The sequence below is a fragment of the Dendrobates tinctorius genome, unplaced genomic scaffold (assembly GCF_039654945.1).
Source record: "Dendrobates tinctorius isolate UK_male_01 unplaced genomic scaffold, ASM3965494v1 ptg000199l, whole genome shotgun sequence".
In the NCBI taxonomy this organism is placed as follows: domain Eukaryota; kingdom Metazoa; phylum Chordata; class Amphibia; order Anura; family Dendrobatidae; genus Dendrobates; species Dendrobates tinctorius.
Window position 1 is genome coordinate 13,341,451 of NW_027361866.1, and position 25,752 is coordinate 13,367,202.

General features: G+C 40.9%; 1 protein-coding gene across 2 annotated transcripts in view; it reads right to left on the reverse strand.

Annotated features, from left to right (window-relative positions):
• Positions 1-1,224: 1,224 nt before the first annotated feature.
• LRRFIP1 (LRR binding FLII interacting protein 1) overlaps positions 1,225-25,752 on the reverse strand; it is a 175,752-nt gene continuing 151,224 nt past the window's right edge. The window contains exons 18-23 of one of the 2 annotated variants that reach the window (XM_073553265.1): positions 23,429-23,478; positions 20,598-20,697; positions 9,336-9,410; positions 4,788-4,867; positions 3,280-3,384; positions 1,225-2,540 (exon numbers count right to left, since the gene is read on the reverse strand). In XM_073553265.1, coding sequence (XP_073409366.1) covers positions 2,430-2,540; positions 3,280-3,384; positions 4,788-4,867; positions 9,336-9,410; positions 20,598-20,697; positions 23,429-23,478 — 521 coding nt within the window. In that variant the 3' untranslated portion in view covers positions 1,225-2,429. The remainder of the gene's footprint in view (positions 2,541-3,279; positions 3,385-4,787; positions 4,868-9,335; positions 9,411-20,597; positions 20,698-23,428; positions 23,479-25,752) is intronic. The other variant, XM_073553266.1, reaches the window with a different exon arrangement.

The following is a 25,752-nucleotide window of genomic DNA, read 5'->3' on the forward strand; positions in this document are numbered from 1 at the left end:
TTACGGTCTGCAACAGTTTTTTTCCACCTCTAAAAAGAAAGACAATGCTGAACAGAGGCCAGGCGGAGTCCAGAGTAACTCTGCAGCCTCATTATAGTGAATTGATGCCTTGTGAGGTTTCATCCGAGTCATGTCACTCGGAGACTTAGATGGAAACTACACTATATGGGCTCAGCATAGAGTGCAGGATAAATGTGATCATAAATGTTATTTAAAATGTTCCCCCAAAAAAGCTTAAATTCAAGCCACAAAAATAGCAAGTCCATATTCAGGTCAGTTATCTGTCAATGGAAATATATGGGGCTTCCATGCTACTGGTATTACAAAGGCTCTGGAAAAGCGCTATGGCTCCTTGCCCCCCCAACAAATAAAAAAATCAGCACAATCTGCTCTCCCAAATCCCTCCTCATTCTGAGCCCCACAGTGTGCCTAAACCACATTTAGCATCCATGTTTGTAATTTGTGTATGGCGATGATAGCCTGCCTATATTACAGGTGCATTCCTCCAGAAGCATGAGCTGGGCACTACAATGTACTGGGTACTACAGCGTACTGGTGACTACAATGTACTGGGCACTGCAATTGGCGTTTGCAATTTTCACTCCGTAACATCTACTACTGCTTATTTCTGGAAAGCACCCATGGAGTAAAAATAGTCACTAAACCTGTAGATACATTCCCAAAGGAGTATAATTTCCAAAATGAGAGTCACTTGAGGGGGTATTCTGCTCTTCTAGCACTTACAGGTTCTGTATATGGAAATTTGGGAAAATCTGTGCTCCAGGAGGCAAATGGCGCTATGTCCATCCAGATTAAGCAGCACTGTACAGTCACATATGGGGTAATCAGTAGCTCAGTCAACCTTTTGTCTGATCTAGATGGCACCATAAGCTCATAGTTTGGTGGCAGATGAAGAGACAGGTGACTAGAAATGTCATTCAGCCACAATCGTTTCGCTTGCAATGTGTACGACTATGGAGGAAGCTGGATGACATTTCTGGTCACTTGCCCCGCCATCCTTTTTCCAGCTCTACTTCTCTTTATGTCTAGAAGACTTTGGAAGAAAGGAGTCCTCTGGAAGCTCCTGAATATCTGTCCTAATAGAATCCCACATGTCGAGTGTAGTCAGGAAGCCTTTCCCACAGCTTTTTTTACCCTGTATGTTACCTTATACTGCAATATACATTTTCTACATGAACTGAAAAAAGTAAACATGCAACTTCACAGTTTCAGCTTCCTCCTTTATTCAGTGAAACATATTTCTTTTTTTTTTTTATTAAACCTGAAAGAGAAAACTCCAGTGAAGACGTGATAGTTCTACAGCTTCATGCTCATTCATATAGAGTCCAGCACAAGTCAAGTAAGGCCACTTTCCTAAAAAAAAAACAAAAAAAAAAAACGTATGGCATTGGGAATGCACATATCATACCACATACTGTAAGTCTGTGTTTCAATGGCTTGTGAATCCAGAAAATGAATAGCACACTTGTACAAACACGTTCAGAAATCTTTGGGCGCCTTCCATTTTCAGTGTTTTTTGCATGATGGCTACCCCAAAAAAAAAAAAATAAATAAAAGCAAAACATTCCAATTGTCTGAAAAAGGCTCAAGGCAGATGAGGGCAACCTATATAATAATTATATCGAACAATACAAAACCAGCATGGGATCATTGGTAGACAAGAGATGCTGGCCTCTGCTTCCATATAATGCCGGGCTCGCCAGGAGGTACATGTCCTGCTCCTCTGCGGATCCAATCACTTACAGAGTGAAGCAGATAAACACGCGGGACGGACATCCTTTTGCTTCTATAAATAACACAGCTGTGCTCCACACAAATGTTCAATAAAATTTTGCTTAGTTTACATTGTGCTTTTTTTGGGAACAGCAAAATTCAGCATAGATTCCATGGAAGATCCACAAATAAGAGCCATTTCCTGCCGAATTAATGGTCTTACCCATGATGGGTATAAATATTAGGGAAATGTAATAGCTGGTTTTGGAAGATGCTCATAGTAACAGAACCTCTGCATTCATAGGACATGAGGAGCTTGCAACGATGGTTATTATTACAGGACATAACCACCTTTTCAGTCGGTGATTAGACTCCGTTTTCGCCGCCGCTCAGCGCTGCTGGAGTGAGCAGCTTCAGCATAGTTGTGTGCTCCGTTCCTGGAGGTGTCAAAGGAGATGCACTATCATCATCATGAACCTACCAAGATGTGTTTTACTTTTCTCTTCCTCAAAAATGGAAAAGATTCAAGAAATGATGTATAGGCAAAAAAAGACCCTTCCATCTGTTATGCATCATTGCTATAGTGCGTATGGCTGACACTTGATACTTCAATAGAAACAGTCGCCTGGGCAAGTGGCACACCCTGCGCTCCTTCCTATATGCACACAGTTCATAGACCACTATACCAGCGGGGCTCACTGCTGAGACAGAATAGCGCTTCGGTTAGCTTTCATTTTCTCCAGTCGTTTGATCAAATGACTATTGCCTACTTCAAGCTCCTCTATTTTATCCAAGGCTGCACGAAGCTACAAAGAGGAGAAACGATAAATTAATCACAGAACGAAGATATAGCAGAAATAATCAAATTCAGTTACTACTACAGCTATAAGCAAAAATATTAATAAAAAAAACAAAGATCAAAAAAATCATAAAAAGCGGAGCAGCTGAAATACCACTATAGCTGCAGACAGGTGTGGAGCAATGTTTCAGAGAACAAAGCCTAATTTGTCTAATGACCTGTCGACCTCTATGTCTAGATAAAAGGCTGTTCTTCCCACGAAACCAAGAGGGCAGTCAGGTGGATATACTGGTCCCATGACTGATGGCATTAACATATTTGGCGTTCAGTTTGTTCTTGGTGCCAGCATAGCAAAGAGTTACTGTTCCTAGGTTGGAGACAATCACAAAGGGCGATTTCTTTAACGTAGTCCATGTCATCAGTGTTGTTACCTAATGAGCAGGGAATCTGATAGCCAACTACCCTCTGTGCGGGGACGTAATTCTATCCCATTGGGGTGACTGGGGTTCTAGTGGAGCTCACTTTAGGACACTGATTTGAGGCGAAATGTTAATTTATCGCCTCATAGGGTTCGTCCAGTTCAGTAAGATATCTTATTTTGAGAGAGAAAAAAATATATGTAGCTTTGTTATTTGCATCAAATATGATGGAATCTGTGACTCGGACGGGGAACACAGCCTTACACTATTAATAGGAAAAAAGTAAGGTATAATACATTTATTTATGCAGACGCAACCAGTGTTCACCTCTCTCTGTAATCTTCTTTTTTCAGCTTTTAATTCATCCTCTATTTTTTCAGCATTTTCTGCTGAAGACTTATACCTGGTTAGTTGACTCTCAAGTCGAATAATCTAAAAGAATGAAAAACAGTCAAAAACCAATTACACTAAAGGCTCATTCAAACATCAATGAAAAACGCTCCTACTTTCATTAGTTTTGTTCAGAGATTCCACCAAATGTCATCAATATTTCTCTGATGAGTAATCATTAGCCATCATTCAGACGTCCATGTTTTTCTTGTACGTGGAAAGAGCATTTCATTTGTTCAGAGCTTCAGAAGAGCGTAAACAGAGTTTGACCAGAGTTTAATCCATTTTTTTTTGGCCGAGAAAAAAAAAAATAGATTTCTCCAGCTTCTTCTATCTAGCAGTCCATGAAAAAAAGAGACAGTACATGGATGGCATCTGATTTTTTCATGAACCCATAGAATTGCATTGACAATTTTGATCCCACACTCAGATCAGACAGAGTATAATAGGTTTGAGATCCATCCATGAAAAACATGGATACAACTCGTACATGAAAAATGGATGTCTGAATGTGCCTTGAACAAGCTGTTGCACCTGCAAAAAAAAGCTGGCCTCTGTTGTTAGGTTTATGAACCTTGGGTGATCAGCGGTTATGGCCTAGGGAAGCTCCGGCTAGGCATACATTTCCTTTGCAGGAGTCATGTACTATTATAAGACTGGCTGAACTTTTTAGATCAGTTTACCATACATTTCTGGGAGATGCACGCCATCAAATCAATAAGTCAAAACATTAAGATCACATGTTCAATTTAAACTCTCTGGAAGGTTTTGATACATGGTTATGCAAAAAGTATAGATCAATTATTGTTAAAGTGATTACGGTACCAGTGTTCAATTCCATAAGTACGCTTTGTTATGCCATGCATGTACTGTACTAGCAAATGCTACAAAATTCAATGTCAGATATTGTAGATAATGTCAGCTCTTATCTATGATTTCTATTCTTGACAAACATTTTTTCTACATTTACAGAAAAAATTTCCATCCCAACTAAGAGGTAAAAGGAAAGGTGACATGTGGCCTATAGAACCCGATCAATGGATGAACGCGTTATAAATGCTTCAGTGGTCAGAAAGAGAAGCACAACATGCAAAATAAAAATTTTCACCAGGATGTGATGCAAATTAATGCAACTACCTGTGATGGACATTATTTAACCACTAAAATCTTACATGTGTCCATTCTCTGAATATACCTATTTGCACAGTAGTATGATACTTTTTACCATCTTTGGGACGTTCCCATTGTATTGCATTGAATTTAGGAGAAGCATAAAGAGAGGAGATAGATGTTTGGGGTATAGGGACAATTTTTGTTTTGTTTGCTCAAGATGAGTAGAAAAACCTAAAAAAATTACTTATTTAAAAGATCATGACTCCTTTGATAGCAGAGTTAGAGATGTAGACAGAACAGCCACGTTTCATGCAATCTGTGTAAGAACTCACGTTCTGTTCCAGGGCGGTGATCTCCTGTGTGGATTTGGTGAGTTTAAACTTGAGATCGTTGATTTGTCTATTGGCATCTCCTAAAAATAAAAAATACATACATAAATGCTCTAAAGTAGGCAGGAATACAAAATTCAGGCAAGAAATAAAAATTAGAGAACTATTTTATATAGCTTATATCTGTACAGAAAATCAGTTGTGAACCTGTCCAACAAATCAATGCTAAAGTAACCTTCCCCTCTGCCATACGCTATCCTTGTGCCAATCAATCACTTAGCCATCGAAAGACACTAACACCACATTAACTCTGCAGCCAGTGTCAAATTTATTTTTTTTTTTAATTTATTACAACAAAGACCTTTAAATTCCTCCAAAATGATATTGTTCTACCTGTTCTCTTTTTCTGATATACGGCACGTGTATTCTTTGCAATGTAAGGATCTCTTCCTTTCATTAAATAACATTGCAGGATTACATAAGGGTCGTCCCATCTAACAGGTTAAAATACATAATTTAGCACTTCCACTACAGGCACCCCCCAATGACATGGCGGCGCATGTAATGCAAAGCTACAGCAAGCTTTATTGGTCAGGATCACCACAAAGGCCCAGACATTCAGAAAGGTAAAACTCTTAACGTAGATTGTGAATGAATGTAGAACCAGACAGCTCATATTTTCCAAGTTCAAATATAGTCTTCTTTGGAAAGCATTCTTGTCTGCCCATGAGGTTAACAGATTTTTGTACAACATGGACTTGTGCAGAAAAATTGTGACTTCAGACAGTTTAACCCAGCTCCGTTGTTATTCCACAATCCATCAAATTCATGACGAGCTGTTCTGTACCTTTCACCAGAAATATTACTGATTGGAAGAAGATTTGTAGTGAGCCACTCCTCACCAAATTCATTAAGAGGCATCATCCACCCCACAGCCTCAAAGATTGGCCTGAAAAATGCCGCTGCTTATGCATCGGAGCCTTTTTTTCCTAGGCATCATGTGCAGCTGTCTCAAGGAGGTGTGACAATCCCCTTTCTCATCTAAAAACTTAATTATGGCTATCTTTTTCAGATGGATGCTGCCTTGAATCAACCTGAAAAAGTGATATAAAACCGCAGCTAAAAATGCACATAGTGCACAGCAATGTAAAAACGACACTGCTGTGCACTTACTTGTTTTTTTGTTACTTCTTTTAACCGCTTTAGGGTTGGGAACCTGTGAAGAGGTTAAAAACTAACCTACACATCTTCAGGTGGCTTCCACTACGACGTTGCATCGCTCGACACTAAAGTGTAAAAAAAGAGAAAAGACGCTGGCAGCAAAAAACGACGGTAAGGCTATGTGCACACGCTGCGGTTTTTGCTGCGGATCCGCTGCGGATCTGCAGCAGTTCTGCAGGCATTGTACAGTAGCATGTTATCCTATGGGATTTACAATCTGCTGTGCACATGCAGCGGATTTTTAACTGTGGAAAGGCTGCGGTTTTGAATCCGCAGAAAGAAATGACATGTCACTTCTAATCTGCGGATTCTGCTGCGGTTTACCATCTCCTCCATTGTAGAGGTGATAAACCGCAGGTCAATCCGCAGGTAAAACCGCAGGTCATTTTACCTGCGCTTCCGCAGATACAAATCCGCAGACCAATCCGCAGCGTGTGCACATAGCCTAAAGCTGCCAGGAAAAGACCACTGACATATTCTTGAAGAGGCTTTGCTTGGAAAAACTCAGGTTGAAGACGCCATGGGGCTATGGGATCATACCCCATCATTAGTGTAAGAAGGATTCTTGAATTTCAGATCTTGTATAGGACTTTTCCCCTCAGAATAAAGATTTTAAAGATGACCTGTCACTAGCACTAAAGTTTTTTTTTCACAGCTGTTTTCCTAAATATTCCATTATTTTTTTGTTACTGCACCTCTCTGTTTCTTAGGCGATTTATCCTTGAACATAAATTAAGCCTTTTTAGCCAAGTGGTCAGAGTCCTCAAAAAAAAGACTTCCATAGATAAGATTTAAGGATCACACCCACTTGACAAAAAAAACTAGAGGGCCGATTCCGCAAAACAGTTTTCATTAAATTCTAGTGTAAAACTGTTTACAAATTTGGACTTTTTTTTTTTTACTCCTGTACCAGCAACATTTTTGAAAAGTGGACGGAGATTAGCAAATAGGGGGCTTTACGTAGTGAAGACGACAAAATCATCTTCATTTACGATGAATGGAGACCAGATTTACATACAGTTGTGGCCAAAAGTATTGACACCCCTGCAATTCTGTCAGATAATACTCAGTTTCTTCCTGAAAATGATTGCAAACACAAATTCTTTGGTATTATTATCTTCATTTAATTTGTCTTAAATGAAATTAAAAGGTATTCCCATTTCTAAGATCCTATCCCAATATGTAGTAGGTGTTATAATAATAATAATATTAGCAAATACCTCCAATTTGAAATGTAGTACAGTTCTTCTGATTTGCCAAGTCGCTTACCCCATGTGCAGAGCATTGCGAGTATCCATGGTTATGACCACTCATATAGTGACAGTTAGTTAGCTGTTAGTGGTCGTAACCATGGATACCTAAGCTACTGCAATGTCCTGCACATGGGGTAAGCGATATAGTGAAACATTTCTAATTGGAGGTATTTGCTAATATTATTATCTCTGCTACATATTGGGATAGGATCTTGGAGATGGGAATACCCTTTTAACTTACAGTTGTGGCCAAAAGTATTGACACCCCTGCAATTCTGTCAGATAATACTCAGTTTCTTCCTGAAAATGATTGCAAACACAAATTCTTTGGTATTATTATCTTCATTTAATTTGTCTTAAATGAAAAAACACAAAAAGAATTGTCCTAAAGCCAAATTGGATATAATTCCACACCAAACATAAAAAAGAGGGTGGACAAAAGTATTGGCACTGTTCGAAAAATCATGTGATGCTTCTCTAATTTGTGTAATTAACAGCACCTGTAACTTACCTGTGGCACCTAACAGGTGTTGGCAATAACTAAATCACACTTGCAGCCAGTTGACATGGATTAAAGTTGACTCAACCTCTGTCCTGTGTCCTTGTGTGTACCACACTGAGCATGGAGAAAAGAAAGACCAAAGAACTGTCTGAGGACTTGAGAAAGCAAATTGTGAGGAAGCATGAGCAATCTCAAGGCTACAAGTCCATCTCCAAAGACCTGAATGTTCCTGTGTCTACCGTGCACAGTGTCATCAAGAAGTTTAAAGCCCATGGCACTGTGGCTAACCTCCCTAGATGTGGACGGAAAAGAAAAACTGACAAGAGATTTCAACGCAAGATTGTGCGGATGTTGGATAAAGAACCTCGACTAACATCCAAACAAGTTCAAGCTGCCCTGCAGTCTGAGGGAACAACAGTGTCAACCCGTACTATCCGTCGGCGTCTGAATGAAAAGGGACTGTATGGTAGGAGACCCAGGAAGACCCCACTTCTTACCCCGAGACATAAAAAAGCCTGGCTGGAGTTTGCCAAAACTTACCTGAAAAAGCCTAAAACGTTTTGGAAGAATGTTCTCTGGTCAGATGAGACAAAAGTAGAGCTTTTTGGGCAAAGGCATCAACATAGAGTTTACAGAAGAAAAAAAAAAAAGAGGCATTCAAAGAAAAGAACATGGTCCCTATGGTCAAACATGGCGGAGGTTCCCTGATGTTTTGGGGTTGCTTTGCTGCCTCTGGCACTGGACTGCTTGACCGTGTGCATGGCATTATGAAGTCAGAACACTACCAACAAATTTTGCAGCATAACGTAGGGCCCAGTGTGAGAAAGCTGGGTCTCCCTCAGAGGTCATGGGTCTTCCAGCAGGACAATGACCCAAAACACACTTCAAAAAGCACTAGAAAATGGTTTGAGAGAAAGCACTGGAGACTTCTAAGGTGGCCAGCAATGAGTCCAGACCTGAATCCCATAGAACACCTGTGGAGAGATCTAAAAATGGCAGTCTGGAGAAGGCACCCTTCAAATATCAGGGACCTGGAGCAGTTTGCCAAAGAAGAATGGTCTAAAATTCCAGCAGAGCACTGTAAGAAACTCATTGATGGTTACCGGAAGCGGTTCGTCGCAGTTATTTTGGCTAAAGGTTGTGCAACCAAGTATTAGGCGGAGGGTGTCAATACTTTTGTCTGGCCCATTTTTGGAGTTTTGTGTGAAATGATCAATGTTGTACTTTTTGCTTCATTCTCTTTTGTGGTTTTTCATTTAAGACAAATTAAATGAAGATAATAATACCAAAGAATTTGTGTTTGCAATCATTTTCAGGAAGAAACTGAGTATTATCTGACAGAATTGCAGGGGTGTCAATACTTTTGGCCACAACTGTACAGTGAAGAGGAACGTATTGGAGCAAGAACAAATGAAAAACTACAACTACAACAGATTTAGTAGAACAGCGGCATTTAGAACCAAAGGTAAAAAAATTGCATATTTATGTGACACGTCTTTAATATCTCATATATAGTAATAGGTCATAAACAAACACACACATAGGACATTAACATTAGCATGTTTTGAAACAAACCTGTCAAAAATGTTCCCTGAAGTGATGGCGTCACTGTGTCCCTGGATCTGTAGAGCTGTGTGCGTCTATATATGTCTACAACAATGGGAGCATGAATATATACAGTAATACGAATGTTACACAATGTCCAGTGCTGTAACTGGGTTATGGAGAACACCTGCCATCAATCAACCTATAGACTGACGGTTGTAAGAAAACCATAAGTAAGTGATATTACATTTAGTTAATTCTGAACTGTAGGTTTAAAAGTGAATGCTGATGACCCCAATATTTGAGAGGTGCTGTGGAGGGAAAGAAAGCACACAATAATAGGGTGGCCCTATTAGAGGGAAAAAAAAAATCTATCCATGAAATAGTACTGCCCACCTAGAGGGATAAGGGGTATCCCCCTTAAAAGTCACAGTCGCTGCTCTCTCACAGCTGGGAGGGACCCCCAGAAAGTGATTTTTTTGCCTACGGTTAAATTTTAAGAGTATGCTGTGCGCGCCAGGAGAAACAGTTCTTGTTGCCATAATTGCAGAAAGTTTTTTTTTCTTCATTAACACGTATTGACGCCGGCTTGGAGTCTTTTTCAAGTTAAGTAAAAACAGCAACCGGTCTTTTTTTTTTTTTTTTCTTAACTTGAAAGATGCCAGTCCAGTGTCGAAATGCGTTATTTTATTAAAAAAAACTGCCTCTACAATTTTAACAACAAAAATAGTTTCTCCAGCTGCGCAGCATACTCTTAGGGTATGTGCACACACTGCGGATTGTCCTGCGGATTTTTCAGCGCAGATTTGTCAAACTGCAGGTAAATCCGCAGGTCAAAAGACCTGCGGTTTATCTGCAGTTTTTCTGCGGTTTAGCCTGCGGTTTGACACCTGTCATGGAGCAGGTGCCAAACCGCAGCGGAATCTGCACAAAGAATTGACATGCTGCGGTTTTGAAACCGCAGCAAATCCGCGCAGAAAAATCTGCACTGTCTGCACAGTGGTTTTCATTTTTCATTGATTTTAATGAAAACCGCTGCGGATCTGCAGTAGAATCCGCAGCGTGTGCACACACACCCTTAGAGTATTTTTTTTTACCCTAGTGATGACACCAATATGTCTATTTTGCTACAGCCGGCCATTGGTCCTTCCTCTGCTCTATCAGCAACATTGTCAGATATCTCCCTGATGCCGATTCCACACTGCTGTGAAGGGTTTGTGGAAAAAAATAACTACCGTAAATGTAACTTGTGCATAAAGGCAAGTGCGGCTAAACATTATTAATACACTTGACCGAATGTGCATAGGTTTTGTGCAGGAGCCATGTCTATTGAAGTGGCCTTGACTAATGTTTTCTTGATCATACAGAAAATTGAAGGCTGAAGATCCACATATACATCAGATATAAGGTGTCCAAACATGCCAACTTGGTCAGGAGCCGCCAACTACCCAACATATATGGCGGCCTCTGGACTCTCTCAATAGACAATATCGGTAGAGAGAAGGATCAAAAGCCAATAAAGATATTTGGCAGCAGCTTACTGCACTCTTCACGTGAAACACGTGAATACTTGACTAAACTAAGTGTATTTCAGCACAGAGAAGTGGGAAGAGAAAGCTGCCGGCCAAACACTCATCAGTACTCACCTATGTTGTCTGGGCACCGTAAAATCTGTGAAGCAAATAAAGGGACCACTATTCCATTTGCAGCAGGCTGTTTGTGTTCCCTTCATTTCTTTGAGCAGTGTATATATATATATATATATATATACACATACACAGTCATATGCAAAAGTTTGGGCACCCCTATTAATGTTAAGCTTTTTTCTTTCTAACAATTTTGTTTTTTGCAACAGCTATTTCAGTTTCATATATCTAATAACTGATGGACTCAGTTATATTTCTGGATTCAAATGAGGTTTATTGTAGTAACAGAAAATGTGCAATCTGCATTTAATCAAAATTTGGCTGGTGCAATAGTATGGGCACCCCAACATAAAAGTGAGATTAATATTTTGTAGATCCTCCTTTTGCCAAAATAACAGCCTCTAGGCGCTTCCTGTAGCTATTAATGAGTTCCTGTATCCTGGATGAAGGTATTTTTGACCATTCCTGTTTACAAAACAATTCCAGTTCAGTTAAGTTTGATGGTTGCCGAGCATGGACAGCCCGCTTCAAATCATCCCACAGATGTTCAATGATATTCAGGTCTGAGGACTGGGATGGCCATTCCAGAACATTGTAATTGTTCCTCTACATGAATGCCTGAGTAGATTTGGAGCGGTGTTTTGGATCATTGTCTTGCTGAAATATCCATCCCCTGCGTAACTTCAACTTGGTCACTGATTGTTGCACATTATTGTCAAGAATCTGCTGATGCTGAGTTGAATCCATGCGACCCTCAACTTTAACAAGATTCCCGATGCCGGCATTGGCCACACAGCCCCAAAGGATGATGGATCCTCCACCAAATTTTACTGTGGGTAGCGCACGATGTGAGAGGACGTGCAGTGGAGCTCTCCTGCCACAATCTCCCTTACTAAGGATACCTGAGGCGCCGCCGAACGCTGAAATCGCTCCAAGGAGTGTGCAGAGATCCGGGGAGTAGCAGTGAGTGGAGGACGGTCTGGTGGAGAGGAGTCCTGCACGAGGATGACGCGCAGGAGACAGAAGGAGCTGGCAGCGTCGGGAAGCGCTCAGGCCCAAGATGGCGCCGAGGCTGCAGAGGAGGCGGCAAGGGCGAGCGCGGCATATCAAAGACGGATGGAGGTGATCGCTCGGCTGGAACGCTTTGCGAGGTCAGAGGAGGCTGCTAATGAGAGGTCAGCGGCTGAAGGTGAGAGACCTGACAACGCAGATCCCTGGGAAACAGCAGGAAGGAGGGGGACAGCCACAGAGTGGTGGGGAGGAACAGAGATCCCCTGTTGTGGCTGCACGCGCTGGCCAGCTTGAACAGCCGGACACATTAGATATAGCAGAGCCGACGCTCAAAGATATATTTTCTGTGGTAATTTACAACAAGTCTGCCCTTGCGGCTTTGAACAGTCGTGTGGATGATTTAAAGGGAGAGATGGCTGTGATTAATGCTGCAGTGCGCAAAGTTGAACAGAGAATGGAGGTGGTGGAAGAACGTGTGGGGAGCGCTGAAGACCAGGTTAATGATCTGTTGAAAAGGGAAAAAAAGTATGTGCAGCGTATAGCTGAACTAGAATTTAAAACCGATGATCTGGAGAACCGCTCCCGTAGGAGCAATCTGAGGATTGTGGGGGTACCAGAAAAAGCGGAAGGAAATAACCCCACTGAGCACATTGAGTCATGGCTGAAAAATACTGTAGGAGGGGATGGTCTCACTAAAATGTTTTCCGTTGAAAGAGCACATCGTGTGCCCACTAGACCCCTGCCCCCAGGATCAGCCCCAAGAGTCATCTTGGCCAAAGTTCTGAACTATCGGGACCGGGATACTCTGCTGCGGAAAGCCAGGACTTGTGCGGAACTTACTATAGATGGCAATCGCATCTCCATCTACCCAGACTATTCTGCAGCGGTTCAGAAGCTCCGGATGACGTTTGGAGAAGTTAAAAGACGACTACGAGATATGGATGTGCGCTATTCAATGATTTCCCCAGCTAAGCTGAGAGTTGTAGCTTTGGATCGAGTACACTTTTTTCAAAATCCAGAGGAGGCGACACTCTGGCTTGACTCTAACATAAAGAATATCAGAGCGGGACAGTCCCATTGAAGCATACTCTGAGTGATGTTGAAATAGTGACTAACTGTGATTTAGTTTGAATTTGACAAGTTAATGGTCATCTCTGAGATGAAGTAATGCCATGTTGGTTTTTGTGGGTTGTGTTCGGCGGCGCAACGATTATTGCAGTTTGATAAATGTGGACGGGAGAGTAGTTGGAGTGCAGAGCTTGTATTGTTAGGCTGTAAAAACGCCCTCCTAGATCTCAAATAGAGAGGGAGAGAGAATTCTTTTCGGCTTAACCCTTTCGCGCCTGAGCCTGTTTTTGCCTTCGTTACCAGGCCAATTTTTTCAATTCTGACCAGTGTCACTTTATGAGACCATAACTCTAGAACGATTCAACGGATCCTGCTGATTCTGACATTGTTTTCTCATGACATATTGTACTTCAGGATAGTGGTAAAATTTCTTAGATATGAACTGTGCTTATATGTTAAAAAAAAAAAAAAAATCGAAATTTGGCAAAAATGTTGAAAATTTTGCAATTTTCAAACTTTTAATTTTTATGCCCTTAAATCAGAGAGTGATATCGCACAAAATAGTTAATAAATAACATTTCCCACATGTCTACTTTACATCTGCACAATTTTGGAAACATAATTTTTTTTTTTTTGGAAGTTATAAGGGTTAAAAGTTGACCAGCGATTTCTCATTTTTACAACAAAATTTACAACACCATTTTTTTTAGGGACCACCTCACATTTGAAGTGAGTTTGGGGGGTCAATATGACAGAAAATACCCAAAAGTGACACCATTCTAAAAACTGCACCTCTCAATGTACTCAAAACCACATTCAAGACGTTTATTAACCCTTCAGGTGCTTCACATGAATGAATGGAATGTGGAAGGAAAAAATAAACATTTAACTTTTTTTCACAAACATTTTACTTCAGAACCATTTTTTTTATTTTCACAAGTGTAAAAACAGAAAATGAACCACAAAATTTTTTGTGCAATTTCTCCCAAATACGCCGATACCCCGTATGTGGGGCTAAACCACTGTTTGAGCACATGGCAGAGCTCAGAAAGGAAGGAGTGCCGTTTGACTTTTTCAATGCAGAATTGGCTGGAATTGAGATAGGACGCCATGTCGCATTTGGAGAGCCCCTAATGTGCCTAAACAGTGGAAACCCCCACAAGTGACCCCATTTTGGAAACAAGACCCCTTAAAGAACTTATCTAGATGTGTCGTGAGCACTTTGAACCCCCAAGTGCTTCACAGAAGTTTATAACGTAGAGCCATGAAAATAAAAAATCATTTTTGTTCCACAAACATGATCTTTTAGCCCCCAATTTTTTATTTTCACAAGGGTAACAGGAGAAATTGGACCCCAAAAGTTGTTGTCCAATTTGTCCTGAGTACACTGGTACCCCATATGTGGAAGAAAACTACTGTTTGGGCACACGGTGGGGATCGGAAGGGAAGTAGTGACGTTTTGGAATGCAGACTTTGATGGAATGGTCTGCGGGCGTCATATTGCATTTACAGAGCCCCTGATGTACCTAAACAGTGGAAACCCCCAATTCGAATTCCAACCCTAACCCCAACACACCCCTAACTCTAGCCCTAACCCTAGCCCTAACCCTAGACATAGCCCTAGCCTGCCAACCTGCTTTTTTTTCTTTACTTTTTTTTTATTTTTGTGTTTTTTATTTTTTGTATTTTTGACTCATAGTAACGCCACTTCTCCTCTGATCTCACACTGGCAGATGATCAGAGGAGAAGCAGCGTTACTATGTGACAAGATCGCTGCCCGGCACATAGTAACACCACTTCTCCTCTGATCTCACACTGACAGATGATCAGAGGAGAAGCAGCGTTACTGTGTGACAAGATCGCTGCCTGACACAGCTGTGCCAGGCAGCGATCTAGTCACACTGTAACGCTGCTTCACCTCTGCTCATCTGTCAGCATGAGCTCAGAGGAGAAGTCGCGTTATAATGAGGGAGATCGCCGGGAAACAAGCAGCTTTCCCAGCGAGCTCTCTCATTGGCTGCTGTGACGCGACGTCATCAGGACCTGAACCAATCAGGTCTCGATGACGTCGGGGGTCCCAGCATGCATTGTGCACCGGGATCCCCGCGTTATAAGGTATGAGGGGGTCCCGGGGGGGCACAAAACCGCCGACAGTAGATAAACGTCGGCGCTGCACAAAGCCCAGCAAGCGCCAACGTTTATCTACTGTGGGCGGTCGCGAAGAGGTTAAATGTTGTGGGAGATAGCTGGTTTTTTCGGGTTGGGGAGAAGGATGAGAGTTATTTCAGTTGGAAGGTTGAGACAGGGGGTAGAGGCGGGAAAGGGGGGGGTGGGGGGGGGACCGAGACTTCAGGTATAACGTGTCAAATGTTTGGTATTGCAACATATCATGGGGGGTAGAATTAAAATTTTAAGCTGGAACGTTAGGGGTCTCGCTAACGTCTCAAAACGGGCCGCAATTTTACAATATCTGCTGAAGCTGAGGCCCTCAGTGATTTGCCTCCAAGAAACACATTTGGTACAAGACAAAGTAGCTATGTTACAAAAAAGGTGGGTGAGGAAGGCTTATCACTCAACGTACTCAGCCTATGCTAGGGGAGTGTCGGTGTTGATCCACACTTCTACTCCATATGAAGAAGTGGAGGCTATAATAGACAAGGATGGGCAATATGTGTTTATTGTATGTAAGATATTGAATAGACTATTATGTATTGTGTCTTTGTATATCCCTCCACCATTTTCTGGAAAGAAGATACAGGAAATTCTGGACTTATCCGGGAAATGGACTGGGGTCCCGTTGCTTGTAATAGGTGATGTGAATAATATTGCAAATGATCATTGGGATAAGGGTAAACATGCGGAGAGCAGAGAGGGAGGGAACGTGACACCTTTTGGAAATTACATGAGGGAAATTGGTTGGATAGACTTGTGGAGAGTTCGGAATATGGAGAACTACACTTACTCGTGCTACTCGGCGACGTATGGCTCCCTATCTCGCATTGATGTGGCTTTGGGAAATGAGGGGATGGATAACTTGGTACAGGAAGTGGAATATTTGCCCAGAGTCCTATCGGATCATTGTCCACTGGTGATATCTCTACAATTGGGAGAACGGGGGAGGTTGACAGGTATGGGTTGGAAAATTCATCCCTTTTGGCTACGGTTGCTGGATATGGGAAAGATAGGAGAGGAACTGGGAGAATTATTTAGGATTAACGAAGGTAGTGCAGAGGGTCATGTAGTCTGGGATACTATGAAAGCGTTTTTGAGAGGGATTTTATTCAGAGAAGTGTCTCGATATAAGACTAGGTCTCAAAATCTAGATGAAGCAGTGATGGAGGAATTAAGGGCGGCGGAGGAAGCATTGGGTGCGCAGTGTACTAAAGCTACGCAGACCCGCATGAGAGCGGCCCAGTCGGAAGTTAATAAACTTCACATCCGTAAGGCGGAGAGACGGCGGGCATTTCAGAACGAGGCATTCTATGCGGAGGGTGAAAAAGTGGGGCACCTGCTCTCTGTGATAGCTTCGGCACAACGGGAATCCTCACATGTGTATGCAATTAAATCTAAGGAAGGTAATGTGGTTACAAAGGGGGATCAAATTTTGGATGTATTTAAACAATTTTATAGTGAGCTATACTCCTCAAAGATACATAAAGGTCAAGAGGAGATGGACAGGTGTCTGAGGGCGATTAAGCTTCCTAGACTAGGGGATGAAGACAGAGAATGGATGGATAGGCCGCTTGCAGCGGAGGAGTTGAGGGTGGCACTGGCGGACATGGCGGGAAATAAGGCCCCGGGGGGCGGATGGCATTCCGGCAGAGGTGTATAAAATTTTTAATGAAGAAGTAATAACAAAATTGGAGAAGGTATTTAATGAGTCGTTGGAGAGGGGAATGTTACCTACATCTATGAGAGAGGCCATTGTGGTGGTCATTCCTAAAGCTGATAAGGACCCATTGAATCCGGAGTCCTACTGACCAATTTCACTCCTTACGGCAGATGTACAGATTCTGGCGAAGGCCTTGGCCAACAGACTGACCCACGTGATTGATAAAGTAATCCACCCAGATCAATCGGGATTTATGCCCAATAAATCTACAGCAATCAATTTAAGGAGGCTATATTTAAATATGCAAATTCCAGCCGAAAATGCTGGAAAGAGAGTAGTAGTGTCTTTGGATGCCCATAAGGCCTTTGATTGTGTAGAATGGAAGTACTTATGGTCGGTTTTGATGGGCCTTGGGTTTGGGCCCAAGTTTATATCGTGGGTGGGGTTGCTATACTCCTCTCCAATGGCAAAAATTAGAGTGAATAATGAATTATCTGATAGTTTCTCATTACAGAGGGGTACGAGGCAGGGATGCCCGTTGTCTCCGTTGCTGTTTGCCCTCGCCGTGGAACCTCTGGCCACTAAAATAAGGGATGCACAAGAGATAAAAGGATTTGTCTATGGAGTGAAGGAGGAGAGGGTGTCTTTGTATGCCGACGATATTTTGCTATTTTTGGAGGACTCAGGGGAGAATTTGGATAACGCGGTGGCATTAATTGAGGAATTCGGGGAATTTTCCGGACTCAAAATCAATTGGGACAAATCGTGCATAATGCCCATTGATGAGGTAGATGGGGATATGGGGGAGGTGGGAAGGTCTGCAAAATTGAAGGTAGTTTCGAAATTTAAATATTTGGGGATACAAATCGCCCTTCCTTTGACTAGGTTTGAAGAACTTAATCTAAGCCCTTTGCTACAAAAAATTCGTTCCAAAATATCAGCATGGAATAAATTACATCTTTCGGTAATTGGAAGGGTGAACCTTTTAAAAATGATTGTGATGCCACAGCTGTTATATGTACTGCATAATTCTCCAATTTGGATCTCGCAGAGTAGGTTCCACAAAATTAAATCGCTGTTTGGTGAACTAATATGGGGGGGGGAAAGCCCACGGTTTAAACAAGAAACTTTACAGAGGCCGAAGGAGGAAGGAGGTTTGGCGCTTCCCAACCCCTGGGTATATTTTTTATCAGCACAATGCCAGCATATCGGAGGATGGGGGGTGGAGACGGGACAGGGACAATCGCCCAGTAGTTTGAGATATTTGTTTGGAAAATGGCCTCTGGGAGAGAGTTTAGAAGGGGGGCAGTTTTTAAAATTAGGCTCTCTGTTTCCTACTGTTCTCCTAATTCATAAGGTATGGGAAAAAGTTAAACAGATAAGGGGTGTCACGGACCTTACCAAATACTCTCCTGTATGGGATAATATAAATTTGCCAGAATTCGGGCAAATGGAAGGATTTGGGCCCTGGAGAGAGGCAGGAATCAGAAGGATGGGACAGCTAATGGGTCAGGGAAGACTTAAGTCATTTATGGAGCTGCAGACAGAATTCCAGTTACCGCATTCAAATGTTTCATTATAAAAGAATTCAGCATGCGTATCGGTCGCAATGTCGGAGAAAACTTATTGAGATCCAGTTTGATATCACGCCGGCCTCCATTTTGGAGAACAGCGTGACAAGGGGGGCAATCTCAGAAGTGTATAGAGATTTATTGTTCACTTTTCTAGTCAAACATCCCATCAAGTCTAGAGTGAAATGGGAGGTTGAATTGGGAGAGATAAATGACGATAGATGGGAATCTATTTTAGAATATGTGCCTAAGATTTCTATGAGCGAACCTGGGAGGATGTCTCAGTTATACGTAATTCATAGAGCTTACAGAACTCCTGATAGACTGTTCAAGATGGGTTTGAGGTCCGATTCAGAGTGTCCACGATGTTCGCAGGAACGGGCAGACATGCTGCACATGCTGTGGCATTGCCCTAGATTGTCTACGTACTGGACAGTCGTATTGAGTCGGATTGAATTGATATATAGTTGTGCAGTCCCCAGAGACCCTTTGGTCTGTATATTAGGGTATGTAGAGGAATTAGTAGCAGTATCCATGGTCAAACTGGCGATTGCTAGACTGTTGTTCATAGCAAGGAAGTTGATCGCTCGGTTCTGGATCAGAGAAGAGCCTCCGACTAGACGAGACTTTCTTACGCAAGTGGAGCATATAATTTCATTGGAAAAAAGTATTTATACTAAGAGAAATAAACTCGATGTATTTCATAAGATATGGCAGCCATGGGTAGAATGGAGTTAGATTTGTGGGGAGGATGTATTATGATATAGATGATGTTCATAATAAACAAGTATATATGGAGGTGGGAAAGAGTATCGGAATAGAAATGAGGAAGACACTGAAGGGGTCTCGGGGGGGGGGGGGGGAGTTTTGTTAATAAAAATTTATGATTATACGTGAACAACTGCTTGATGTCATATGATATACTTGTTATCATTTAATAAAAATTTATCTGATTAAAAATTTTTTTACTGTGGGTAGCAAGTGTTTTTTAGCCTCCATGCATAACGCCTTTTTGTATGACTGTTTCATCAGTCCACAGGACCTTCTTCCAAAATGTAACTGGCTTGTCCAAATGTGCTTTTGCATACCTCAGGCGACTGTTTGTGGCATGCTTGCAGAAATGGCTTTTTTCGCATCACTCTCCCATACAGCTTCTCCTTGTGCAAAGTGCGCTGCATTGTTGACCGATGCACAGTGACACCATCTGCAGCAAGATGATGCTGCAGGTCTTTGGAGGTGGTCTGTGGATTGTCCTTGACTGTTCTCACGATTCTTCTTCTCTGCCTTTCTGATATTTTTCTTGGCCTGCCACTTCAGGGCTTAACAAGAACTGTACCTGTGTTCTTCCATTTCCTTACTATGTTCCTCACAGTGGAAACTGACAGGTTAAATCTCTGAGACAACTTTTTGTATCCTTCCCCTGAAAAGCTATGTTGAATAATCTTTGTTTTCAGATCATTTGAGAGTTGTTTTGAGGAGCCCATGATGCCACTCTTCATAGGAGAATCAAATAGGAGAACTACTTGCAAGTGGCCACCTTAAATACCTTTTCTCATGAATTGATACACCTGGCTATGAAGTTCAAAGCTCAATGAGGTTACAAAACCAATTTAGTGCTTCAGGAAATCAGTAAAAAGTAGTTAGGAGTGTTCAAATCAAGAAAATGATAAGGGTGACCATACTTTTGCACCAGCCAAATTTTGATTAAATGCAGATTGCACATTTTCTGTTAGTACAATAAACCTCATTTGAATCCAGAAATATAACTGAGTCCATCAGTTATTAGATATATGAAACTGAAATAGCTGTTGCAAAAACCAAAACTGTTAGAATGAAAAAAGGATAACATTAATAGGGGTGCCCAAACTTTAACATATGACTGTGTATATAAAATAGATATATATATATATATATATATATATATATACACACACATACATACACTGGATATATAGCTTCATATACTTAAACTCCTGTGTTATTTTTGCTTATTTCCTTTGAATTATAAAAGCACACACACATAGCTGGATAAAGCTATAAACCTGTCCTCACAGTCATGCAGATGTTTAGTCAGTGAGTTAAAAGTTCTTCACAATGCAAGCACAAAGGATAAGATATCCAGGAACTCCATTTTTATAGACAAGGTAGGTTAAACCCTGCTCACTTTGCACATCAGTGCCATTCTCCATATTTTCATTGTCTGGATTCTCCGGACTTTGGTTTCTGGAGCTTTTCTCTCCCAGCTGGCCTTTCAGCTTCTTTATCTGAGACAAGATAACATTCAGAATTGGCATATTAGTACGTAACTGTGCACAATATCCAAAAGATCACAATAAAATAAGCACCCAGAACAAAAAACGGCAAAGCAGCCACAGAATGCATTGACTACAGTCATACCAGTGGCCTTCTGCTTATTGACTATGCGCATTGTAGAACTACGTAATAATCAGCCTCAAGCACACCTTTACACTAGAAACGCCACCTGCCGTAACACCAGCCCCAAGAAACCAGTTGGGTAAGTGAGCATGCTGCTTCTAAACTTCAGGGCTCAGTGAAACAAGTCTAATTTACTAAGCTACATGCATCAGAATTAATGTAAACCAAAATCTGTCCAATAGGCCATTATTTGTGTGTTTTAGACATGTTTTTTGACATGTTCAGCAAAGTGGATGTGGTATACCAGGAAGTGACCATGTAAAGGACCATGGTCTAAATTGCAACACAACGTGGTGTTACTTTGTGGACCAAAGAAAGGCAATTAAAAGGTGGTGCAAACGTAGGTACATTTACACGATTATCAGCCTGTTTAAGCAGGCCGCCAATCAACTGATGAACAAGTAAAATACTCGTTCGTCTGGTGATATGATTTTTAAGCATGCTTAAAATTCACGGTGCTCTGCAGCACATTCTACCGGAGATCTGCAATATTTATCTACAAGCTGGAGCTACTGTAATAATTTTGGTGCATTTCAAGATGGTCTAATCTAAGTTTGAATTGCCTACAAGTTATAGCGTAAAATTGGAAAACAAATGGGGCAGGATTCACACATCTGTGCAACGTGGACCCATATGCATGGACTGTCTGCAGATCTCCTGACCCGAACTCTACAGCATCAAGGACAGGAGACCCGCGGCCAGTCCGCGCATTACCAGATGCGTCTATCCAGTCTTATTATATTTGTGCCAAGTTACTGTATACAAGTTATTTGTGCTATTTTCTCAATACAATAACATTGTATTCCAATTGTAAGCCAGTGTCAGTGTTTGCTAGCACTGAACTTTAGCGCTATGTATCTGGGCGATTCACCAAAAGTAGTGCAGCAGAAAAGTGAAAGCATAACTTATAGGAACTAAAGTTGGGTCTCTGTCTGGCCCTTTGGAAGATAAGACACATAGAAATCAAATTATCTTAGTCACTAGTTTTAATAAATTTGTTTATAACTACTGATCAAAAATTGGAACCACCACCAATCAAAGCACTTGTAAGCATTGATCAACTAAACTTTCAGCTGTAAATAGTCGTACATCATGCAATTGCCAAAAAATTAGCTTAAGAGTTTAAGGCTAGGTTCATATTAGCGTCTGGGCGATATTTCATTTTTGTGCGTTCATTTTCTTCTCCCAAGATCCATATTATTATTCTTCGATCAACGCTGCTATACAGGGGCTTGTTTTTTGGTGGATGAGATGTAGTTTTGAATGTCTTGCATTTTACAATACAAAGTATTGAGTAAATGAGAAAAACTCCAAAAAGGAGGAAAATGATGAAAAAAAAAGCAATTCTACCATAGGCTTTTTTTTTTGTTTGTTTTTTACGGTGTTCATTGTGCAGTAAAAATGACCTTGAAATATGATCCTCTCGGTCAATTGAATTACAATAAAAAAAATAAATAAATACCGTAGTCATGATTGGTATTAATTGGGGTAAAAAAAATTAAAAAAAATCAGATGTAAAAAGAAAAATAAATAACTAAAATTGGTTGTCATATCCAGAGACCCGTAAAGATTTTTTAAATTTCTTTCTATGGAGCTGTAGGATGACTTATTTTTTGGGTGGCGAACTGAATTTTTATTGAAACATTTTGATGTTTTCTTTTTGTTTTCTGGGAAGGAAGAGTACTGGTCGAAATGTCTTTTTCTCTTTACGGTGGTTATTGTTAAGGGCTAAGTAATTTTAGATTTTGATAGACCTGACTCTTACTGATGCGGCCATATCAGGTATTTATTTTTTTTTTTTAATTATTTTGATTTTAGAGGAAAAGGAGCAATTAGAATTTCAGCATTTTTTTTCCTTTATATTTTCCAAAAACTTTTATTCTTTTTGGGTAATCTCAGGACTGCAATTGTTGGATACCACAGTATTGCACTATATAGTGAAAATCTTGGTCTCCTAGGAGTACCAAGATGGCAACGATAGGGGCCTTCAGCAGACTCCCTGGTGGCCATGATAACCCATTGGCGCCTTGGCTGCTTTGCAGTGGGCCGATGAAGGTTGATGCACACAAGCACTGGTGTGTGTTCAATTTACATACCACTTTTGGAGATTGATAGCTGCATTTAAATGATTAATAGGGGCCCATGGCTGTTACACAGAAATTCTGTATATTTAATTTAGCCAGCAACTGCCACATGTGGAACTGACTTCACTCCTGAGCCTGCTCTACACAGCCCCAGCTTCATGACTGATATATCCATTGTGGTTAACACGGTGATCTCAGTTGAGCACTATGTCGGGGTTCCTGTTCAAAGCCGAACGACTATATTTGCCAGGCACTCTGATAGAGCCATTCCGACAAACTTAGACCTAGTGCTCAACAACAGCACTATATTCATGGGGACCGAACCTAAAATAAAAGTGTCAAATATTCTCAAATTCTAAGGATAAAATATTAACCAAAGTTTCAGCAAGTTGGAGCTGAGACACACCAGGGAATTTCTCTCTTATAAACGTTTCAAAAGAAACCAAGCTAAACACATTTCAGAACCTTCCATTACCTGCTCCAGGAAGGATTCTCTCTCATCCATCAGCTTCTTCAGCCTGATCTCTTTAAGAAGAAAGTATAGAAAACAAGTCAAAGACAGAAGTGAATAAGTTCAGATAAAAGAAAGAAAAGAGAAGGAAATGTTGCAAAAAGTGAACACAGAAAATATCTAATTAGCTAAAGGGGTTTTCTAGGACTTCATTAGGATCTGCTGTCAATACAAGTTGTCTGACTTCTATAAACCCCACTAATTAACTGACTGAGAAAGAGGACTCCGGTGAGGGTGTACACCCTCCATTGTTTAACCTCATGATCAGTGCTTTGCAGCTTAGTCCTGTTTATGTGACTAGGACCATACAGGAATACCAGTCACATCTGCTACAAATGTAGGGAGCTCTCCCCACCAAACATTGGCGTGCCACAGCCACTTCAGCTGGATGACCGTTGAGAAGCATCAGGAGTTAAGTTGCATTCACACTGGTCAATAATCCATCAGATTCTAACGGTAACGACGACCCATCATTCGTGAAAATTGTGTAACGTGAATGGGTTCAGAGACGGAACATTACGCCCAAAAACGCTTGTTCACTGTGCATAAAATTGTTTAGGGGCGCGAAAAAAAAATTATTCAAATTTAGAAAATTGCGTTATGTGACTGGATATCGTTCGCTCGTTAAACAATTTGACAGATAAAAAAGCAATGAAATTCAAGTCCTAAATAGAGTTCATCGTGGTCCAATACAATAAGTAGTTGGAGCATTGGAACATATACAATATCATGATTTTCAAAAAATTTTGGGTTTCGCTAATTTAGTTACCGTAAATAGAATCACTTATGGGATTTGAAGGTTGAACACAACCATACTTCAAATGATCCGTCTGTGTGAACACCGGGCATGACGTTCAGTGTTTCGATGTAACGATCGTTATTTAACCATTTCATTCAGGATTCTCTACCTGTATAAACAGCTGTCTGACATTGTTTGCTCGTCGCGAGTTACGATCACGTTGCTGATCGTTTAAACAATTATCTGCTCTTGTAAACAAACCCTTAGTATTCTACTGATCTGATATTGAGAACCTGTCCAAGACAAAAGCCACCACCAAAGACCAGGGAAACCCCTCTAATACTGTATATATATCATGCCAATAAACCTTCATGCACACTTTATACTAACACACTATGCAACTCGTCAGGAGTAGAATCTACAACTAATTTACACTTCGGTGTGACACTGCAAATATCCCACTAGAGAGAACCCGTCAGCACAATTTTATTATGTAAAGTAAAGACATGACTCTAAAAGGAGCTGTAAATACAGATTAAATTGATACAGTTGGTGAACAAATCCAGATTGTTGTTCTTCTGTAATCACCATTTGAATTTTTTTTATATTAGATTTTGTTGCACAGGGGCCAGACTTTACACTAGGTCTTCTCCCAGAGATTCCCCAGCCCCTCCGCCTGTTTCCGCCGTTTCACGTCTTAGCAGTGATCAGACCGGTCAATCATTCAAAGACCAGAGGCAGGCGGAGGGGCCAGTAGATCACTGACAGTGAGAAGACTCAGTGCACAGTCTGGCCCCTGTGCACCAAAATCTAAGTAGCAGAAAACTTCACGTGCTGATTACATAAGAATATGGCAGATTGAGAATTCTACAATGCAACAGAGACAACAAATGTTCATACCAATAAATATTAAAGCAACTAGAGACATTGAAAAAATTGTGTTATATGCTTGGAAGACATTGTCTCAAAGATGGAGCCTTGGAATGTCCCTTATTAGAACCTATAATCATGGCAGAAAGGGGAAACGCTGCTCAAGATCTATGTTAGAGCAGAGAGCTACTGAGGAATATGCCATGTAATACTGCAAGTACTATATTTTCTTCTTGAATTTACAATAATCTCTGTTGGTCTTCATTTAAGTAATTTTAAAAAATGGCTGTAAAGGTTGATTTTTGTATAATTATTGTCTTAAGTCACATTCAAAGTTTGGTTATATTCACAAAATTGTGATGCAGTTTTGTCTACACTTGACACTGGAGTTCTTAAATTTTACATTTTCAGCCATATTTGCCCCACATTCCCGGGGGAAAAAAAAAAAAAAGAGGTTCTAGATCTGCGGACAATCTGATGGCTCTTTGGTTCTGGCTTTTCCATAGTTCAGAATGTGCACGTTTGGAAGCCTGCTGATTTCATTTAAGTGAAAAGCTGGGCATGTCAAATAGTATGAAAACATTAATATTCTAATTATAATGCAAAATTATCTTACTTTAAAGGGGTTCTTCCACAAAATACATTTGTCACCTATCTTTCAGATAGGTGATAAATGTAT